The 8,235-nt window shown below is 29.5% G+C and overlaps 1 protein-coding gene across 1 annotated transcript; it reads left to right on the plus strand.

Moving 5' to 3' along the window:
- Nucleotides 1-2,402: 2,402 nt before the first annotated feature.
- LOC120284017 (thiosulfate sulfurtransferase 18-like) lies at nucleotides 2,403-5,978 on the plus strand. Its single transcript, XM_039290845.1, has 7 exons — nucleotides 2,403-2,578; nucleotides 2,709-2,795; nucleotides 2,944-3,017; nucleotides 3,698-3,768; nucleotides 4,083-4,124; nucleotides 5,357-5,379; nucleotides 5,633-5,978. Exons 1-7 carry the CDS (start codon nucleotides 2,454-2,456, stop codon nucleotides 5,760-5,762), a joined length of 552 nt encoding a protein of 183 aa, XP_039146779.1. The 5' UTR covers nucleotides 2,403-2,453; the 3' UTR covers nucleotides 5,763-5,978.
- Nucleotides 5,979-8,235: the final 2,257 nt, after the last annotated feature.

An 8,235-nucleotide genomic window follows, 5' to 3' on the forward strand; every position in this document is an offset into this window, starting at 1 on the left:
AATCGAATACTGGCCAAAATACAGCAGCTCAACCCGCGGTTTGGGTCGGACGTGAACTCCACCATCAGATTATAAGATTTTTTATTGTCAAATGACTAGAACTGAATTAAAACACAAACAGAGTGTTGTATTTGATACGTTCTGCAGATAAGATATATATATATATATACATATATGTATATGAGTATATATATATACGTGATACGATATAGTTTAGTGTACAGATATACATATATATATATACATAGCACGATATGACGTAGTATATATGGTGAAACATACCATATATAGGCATATTTCAGGGAACGATATATACGATACATGTATGTATATATAAATATATATATGTATATGTATGTGCATACATATATGTGTATGTGTATATGTATAGATTTATGTATATATATATATGTATATGTATATGTATATACGCATAATGTATAGTGTATATATGTATATGTGTATGTGTATATGTATATATTTATGTATATATATGTATGTGTGTATGTATATGTGTATATATGTATATGTATAGATTTATGTATATATATATGTATATATATCATATATATATCTATCTGAACTCACGGATTTTCGTTTTACGACGGTCATTTCGACCGAAACCAAAATCCCTCAATCGATTGTATTTTTCAAATAGACATGAAAAATGAAATACTCAAAAAGCAATCAGTTTAAAAGGTGAAAAGGATTTGGAGTTACATGATAGCTCGAAATCCCTCATAAACAAACACTCACCTAATATTTTTAAATTTTGTGAGAAATCATTGACCCCACAAAAGAAAATGTAGCTCTACCTGTGCAAATCACTAACCCTCAGCCATTGTGTTTCATAATCAAACTTTTCTTCTAATAATAGGCGACATGTCGTGCTTTTTACGAATATAAATAAGTCTTAAACAAGATGTGAACTCGGATGTACAGTAGATATATACACGATGATGAGAATAGTATATAAATCCAGCAGGGTGAGACGATTTAACAAGAGAGTTAGATGGAGCGATCTTGTTGGGAGAGATTTGAACCCATGACCTCCCCCTTACACTTTTATGTCATACCATTAGGCTATCCAATGGTTGACATAGTCAAACTCTTTGGAATTTGGATAGGAATGATTCAATTAACCAAACTAATACTTTACTATAATATATATATATAAGTATTGTTGATGTTGTTTTAATTTTTATAACAGCAATTAGTAGTTTGTGCAAAAATGTAGGGATTTAACAATATATATACATTAGTTGTATAGATTTACACTGAATTGTATTAATAAGTGTATATATGACCATATTTCATTTAAAAGATCTAATTATAGTGATCTAAATAATGATTGGGTCCTAATTATCTAAATTAGATGATGCTGGATTTATATGATAATGTGTAGATTTTAGGGGTAAAATTATCAAGTCAGTGATTTGTAAAATTAGCCCCATACTATAAAATTAAGTGATTTCTAATTAAGCATGTAATTAATTGAATTTCAAATTTAGGTCTTTTTTTTAAATTAAGTTCTCATTTCTCTTAGTCCATGCGATCAGTTAAAAAAGCCATAAAACTTAATTGCCACATCAATGCATTCAATTGAGAAACGTTTTTCACTAATTTTTATGTTTCTCAAGCAATTTCAAGAGATGATCCCCTCTTTTTATAGGAATTATTCCATTAATCTCCATATAAATGAGTAATTGTAAAAGTATGGATTTTAAATTTTAACTTTTTCAATAGCATTATAGTGTTTTCCCTAAGATTAATTTTCACAATTTCATCTTTGATATAAAATGTTTTTTTTTTTTTGTTTTATGAATGCACTAAAAAAGTTTTAAACAAAATTTAAAATTTTATTAATTATATCTTGTGTGTACATATATATATATATATATATATATATATATATATATATATATATATATACAAGGATTAGTCTGGGTCATGCTAACCTAACCGAAAAATCAAGAGTTTTTCAATATTTTTTTTAAATTAAACATCTGAATTTTCATAACTAATTTAAAATTAAATGGATTTGAAAACCCATGACATTCTGAAATAAAAATGTCAATTACCAACCATTCCACCCTTTAGTTTTTAAGTATGACTCTAAAATTTCATTTTAATTTAAAATTATCAATACTAGTAAAAAAAAAAATAAATAAATAAATACACACTTTTAAAATTTTAATATCCACCAATCACCTCCACATATGTGATATTTAAAAGTTAAAACCATTCACAAAACCAGAGTGCCCCAACTGTCTCTACAAAAGTCAACCCCATCCCCAGAAATACAAGAAAACAGCAGCCACAGCAGCAGCACCCACAGAGAAAAAACTTGAATCCTTCCTACTTAAGAAGTCCTTCATGGAACCAGAAAACAAGTAATAATGCACTCTCTCTTTTCTCAAATACTAACCAAAATCTCTTGCTAATTTCCATTGATGGATTTCTCATACTTGTTTTATTTGATTGTTCTCATTTTCTTTCTTCAAATATCAAGTAGCTCACCAGTCACAGTTGCCACCGTCCCTGTTAATAATCTTCAACAACCCAAACTTCTCATCAGGTAATTCATACTTTTATTTGCTTATCTGATATGTGTATATATATATATATATATATATTGGAATCTATCTATGTTTAATGTTTTTCTTTTTGTTTTTTAATGGTGAGATTTATCATGGTTTAAACTATAGCTTGGAGACCGGGGATGGCGTTGTGAGTATTAATGTGGAGGAAGCCAAAGAATTGTTGAGCTCCGGCCATCTTTATCTTGATGTTAGGTCTAGTTATCTTCTTTCATTTCATTTCTTGGTCTATTATCTTTTAGTTTTGCTATCTTCTTTGTCTTTATATATATATTTTTTAATTTTTTTTAATTATGTATAAATATACTTTTAGATAATTTTGTGGTTCGTGTTTGGAAAACAGGACAATTGAGGAATTTGACAAAGGACATGTAGATAATGCCATCAATGTTCCCTACATGTTTTCCACTCCAGAAGGTTTGATCTCTCCTCTTTTTATATATATATTAAATTTTTAGAGCGGTTTCTAACTGTAGTATATTGATTTCAATGTATCAACCGAATATTTTCAATTTGATGTATAAGAGAATTGATGAAATGGAGAAGTTTTGCTTTTATGAAAAAAAAAAAGTTGTTAAGTAAAAATAAACTAAAAATTAAAATAAATTTATTGAGATCAACTATATTTTTTATTTATGTACCTTTTGATACAACCCCTATTATAAGTCTCTTGTCACTAGCAAAATGATATATTAAAAATAATTTTATTTCAGTAATAATATATAAATTACTATTCTTCAAATTATATATATATATATATATATTTGTAAAACATCCATAGTTTATAATTTATTAAAGTATATGTTTTTGTTGATCAATAGCTAATGAAACAGAGGAATTGAGAATTGGAAATTTGTTTTTACAACTTCAACTAAGTATAAAGTTATTTAAGTAATTTCATAAATCAATCTTAGTTGAAACTTGAAACAATAAAGTCGTTATCTAAAATTATAAAAAGCGAATTATTTGGAGATTATATGAAAAAATAAATGTCCTTCTTTTTGTGAATTTATATTTTATTTAAGTTATTTATATCATATGAAATTTTTTAATGCTGCTTTGGATTATTGATAACTTGCTCCTGATATGTGAAACAGGGAGGGTTAAAAACAGTGGGTTTGTGGAACAGGTCTCCTTTGAATTCAAAAAGGAAGATCATATTGTTGTGGTAACATACCTTTTATTTTTTTTCTTTTACTTTTCTTTTTTTCTTTTATTTTTGGGATGTATCTTTCATAAAATTAATCATTGTAGGTATTGTTGCAAAATTTATTATTATTCATAGTTATATAATATTCCTATTAATTTAAAACTATTATAAACATATTTGTGAAAAGGATTAAAGAAAAAAATTATTTTTTACAAAAACCATGAATGAATTTTTGGGTTTAAACAAATAAGCAAAGTATCAGTTAAATATTATTGAGATGTGTATATATATGATTTCAAAGAATGATAATGATAACGAGTTTGTTTGTGAAGGGATGTCAAAGTGGGGTTCGATCGCTCTATGCAGCTGAGGGACCTTTTTAAATACTAGTGAGTTTCATAATTGTTCCGACATAAAAAAACATAATTAATAAAAATAAATCAAGTAACTTTATAATTGTTGTGGTTATGATTTTTCTATTATTAATATCCTATAACAATAATTACAAGATTTTTTTATATATTTATGGTTTTATAAAGTTTTAGATGCAACTAAAAATGTTTGTTCTAATGTATAATAATAATAATAATAATAATAACTAGTACGAATGCCCTGTGCTCCACCGGCTTCACCTAATAATACAAATCATTTTAAAAAAAAAAACCTAACAAAAGATATATATAAAAAAGCACAAACACCAATATTATTAGATAAATTAAATTAAACAAATACAAATAATAATAATAATATATAGATGGGAAATAATGGAAACAAAATTAAAATAAAAACATAATATATAAAAAAACATTAAAAATATAAAAATCATGTTTATGTCTATATTTATGTATGAAAATTAATAAAAAGCAATTAAAACAAAATTTTAAAAAATAAGTATATAATATAATGTTGTAAAAATTTTAGGAGGTCACCCTACTATGATTATTTTCCACTTTGCTTACTGAATTTCAATTTGTTTTTTTTAGTTATCTTACACTGATTTTTTTCACAGGGAGGTCACCCATAAGAATTCGGTCAAAAATACTAAGCTGGCCACTGGAATTGCTGAGTTGGCTTAGACATGTCACAAAGCCAACCCAGCCAAACCAAGCCAACTCAGCTAATTCCGGTGGCTAGTTCAGTTTTTTGACCGAATTCTTATGGGTGACCTCCCAGTAAAAGAAAATCAGTGTAAAATGACTAAAAAGAAACAAATTAAAATTCAATGGGCAAAATAAAAAATTGTTATAGGACAATGATCTCCTAAAATTTTTCATATATATATATATTGAGAGGGAATGGAGGATTGGAGTGGGACCCACTCAATTAAATAAAAAAATCAATTAAAAAGTGTCAAATTGCAGCGAAAAAGGAATTTGTGTACTGTTAGATAAGATTAATATATAATAATAATAATAGATACTGTAAATGGCATGGGGAAAGCAAAGAGATATGATTGGAATGGTAATATAATGGAATTGAAAGATTCTTCTTTATTGTTCGGAGGAAAACAACTTTTTTTTTTTCTCAGTCTAATAAAATAAAATATGAAATATATAATTATTTTTAATCTATAATTTAAAAGTTATAATTATGCTGCTTTTCTCAGATCTGTGGTGGTAGTGATTCAAGGTATACAAAATGAGATAGATATCGTTTTGTATGTATATAATTGGTTTGGGATAAAAGTGAAAGGTCAAAAGGGGAATAGATTAAGAAAATAATTTTCAACTTAATAACAGTTTTGAATCTTGGTTTTTACCTCCATTATTTTTGAAAACCGCACAACGAAATATACCTGCATATTCATTTAATTAGACTAATTTTTTATCCATTTATTAAATGACATCATGTTAAATTAATCTATATATAATTAATGTCTAAATATGAGAACATATATTTATTCTCTTCACTTATTGCAGGGTTATAAGAATGTAAAGAACATGGGAGGAGGTTACCTTGCATGGGTGCAGAATGGAATTACTGTCACAAAGCCAAAAGATGAGTTGAAGTGATATATAATACATGTGCTTGTGCTTTATTTAAGCTTTGTAATTCGAGTTGTTGCACTTAATTGATTTGAACAATAACACTGTCAAGTTGACATTCTTGTTATATGTGAATTCCCAACAAAGATATGAACTCAACTTTTATTCTACCGGCTAGAGCCATCTAGTCAACAAAGGGGGAAACATTTGATGAAATTTGAGATGGGCTTTATTAACAATGTTTATTCCATGTCCTCTAGAATGGCCAACTGGTTTGCTACAAAACTTTACTGATGTTGCTAAAATCTAAGCTCAAGAATTTTGAGTCTAACACAAGGTATATGCATAAGCAGGGGCATTGTAATTATTTTCTCCCTTCATATAACCTCCATATACGTATGCATCCTAGTATACAAGACATGTATGTAAATGTAAACAATCTTAAAAATAGTGATGTATGAATATATGATATATTGTTATAAACAAATATTTTTAATGGATGCCTACTGTAGCAATTTCACTGTAGCAGCCGGCATTACTATAACAACTTCTAGATATTACTGTAGCAGACGACATGTGGTACTGTAGCAGCCGCTGGTACTGTTACTATTCCACCAACCAGGGTATTTTGGACCGTCGGATCAAATCGATCCTGGCCGTTCATTCAACTCTTGTAACCCTATAAATACCCCCTCATTTTGTACTTTGGAAGATATAGAGAAGAGAAAGAAAAGAGAGAAATAAAAGAAGAAAGAAGAAGAAGAACTTAATTCTTCAGGGTTTTTGGGTTTTTGGTAAATACTCTGGCTCTCTATTCTTATTACTATCTTTACATTTATAACATATATTCTTAACACATTATCAGCACGAATTTGCTCATATGATTTTAATTTTCTTTGACTCATCTAATATATATGTTATATATGTGGAATCCATTTCTAACACTGAATGCAGGAAGGATCGACAGGTAATATAATACTAGCAAACCATACATTTTATTCAGTCAACAATACATAAGATTTTCTTAGAAGCATACATAAAAAACATACAGTACTAAAGCCATTAAGGCTAATATTGCCAGTACTTTTAAAATAAACAAGAAAAACAATAATATTATTATTACAATGAGGTTTTCCATCAAATCCAAATTATCAAGCATCATCTTTTCCTAAGTTTTCACGGCAACCCTCTCTCCGGCGATCGTTGACAAAACCTGGTAAAGATCTGTCGGGCCCCTTTTTCTCTTCTCCGACGCCCTTCTCACTACTTCGCCGGCCCCTTCGAGTTTCTCCGTCGGCAACTCGGCCGGCTTTTCTCCGTCGGCCCCCTATTTTCTTCTCTCCCCTATTTTTACTTCTTCTTCCCTTTTAAATTATAATCACTTTCAAACAAATTTTAATTCCCAATGCTGCAATAATTGCAGCGTATAAACAGTACCGTATACATGAATAGTATCGTATACATGAATAGTATCGTACATGAACAGTACCATATATATGAACAGTATAAATGCTTTATATTTTATTATGTACTCTCTATTCTAATTACATGCTGTATTATTATTTTGAAGAGAAAATGGCAAATATTGCAAAAAGAGAATTTGAGGCTCTTCAAATCTCGGGGAGCAATTATATATCCTGGAGCCTCGATATCAAGCTCCATCTGAAAGCAAGAAAGCTGAGTAAAACTATTGAGACTAATAACAATGAGCCTAGTGATAATAAGGCGAAGGCCTTAATATTTATAAGGCATCATATTGATGATGGCCTGAAGAATGAATACTTGACCATTGAGGATCCACAGGAATTGTGGTTATCCCTGAAAGAGAGATTTGAACATCTCGGAATGGTCTACTTGCCCAAAGCACGCAATGATTGGTCAAGCCTCGGGTTTCAAGATTTTTAAAAGCGTGCAGAGAATATAATTCCGAGCTATTTAAAATTGTTTCAAGATTGCCTCTCGTGGAGAAACGATGGATGAAGGAATGATGCTCGAGAAAATATTTACAACATTTCACGCATCGAAATGTTATATTACAACAACAATATAGAGAAAAGAATTTTTACAAAAATTCTCGAATTAATTTCTTGTCTCCTTGTGGCGGAGCAAAACAATGAATTGTTGATGCGGAATCATCAATCTCGACCATCCGGATCGCGACCACCGCCGTAAATTAATTTTGGGCAAAAAAAGATGGTGTGGTCGCGGTGCTAGTTTTAAAAACCGCGGTGGACGAGGAAATTATGGTGGTCGAGGAGTACGCGGTCGTGGTGGGGGCCGAAATAATATCGGACCACGCGATAATGTAATTGATGTACATCAGCGAAAGCAACAAAGCCACAAGATGGGGTTAGAGACAAAGAAAGATACATGCTATCGTTGTGGCTCGGAAGGTCATTGGTCCAAAAATTTGCGGGGACCCCAAAACATTTTTGTCCACCTTTACCAAGAATCACTTAAAAAAACAAGAAAGGTAAAGATATTGAGACAAATTTTTTGT

The sequence above is a fragment of the Dioscorea cayenensis genome, chromosome 19 (assembly GCF_009730915.1).
Source record: "Dioscorea cayenensis subsp. rotundata cultivar TDr96_F1 chromosome 19, TDr96_F1_v2_PseudoChromosome.rev07_lg8_w22 25.fasta, whole genome shotgun sequence".
NCBI lineage: Eukaryota > Viridiplantae > Streptophyta > Magnoliopsida > Dioscoreales > Dioscoreaceae > Dioscorea > Dioscorea cayenensis.

Coding starts and splice junctions, on each gene's coding strand:
- LOC120284017 (XM_039290845.1), top strand. CDS start 2,454: ATGGATTTCTCATACTTGTTTTATTTGATTGTTCTCATTTTCTTTCTT. Junction 2,579..2,708: donor CAACCCAAACTTCTCATCAG/GTAATTCATACT, acceptor TTTAAACTATAG/CTTGGAGACCGGGGATGGCG. Junction 3,018..3,697: donor CATGTTTTCCACTCCAGAAG/GTTTGATCTCTC, acceptor TATGTGAAACAG/GGAGGGTTAAAAACAGTGGG.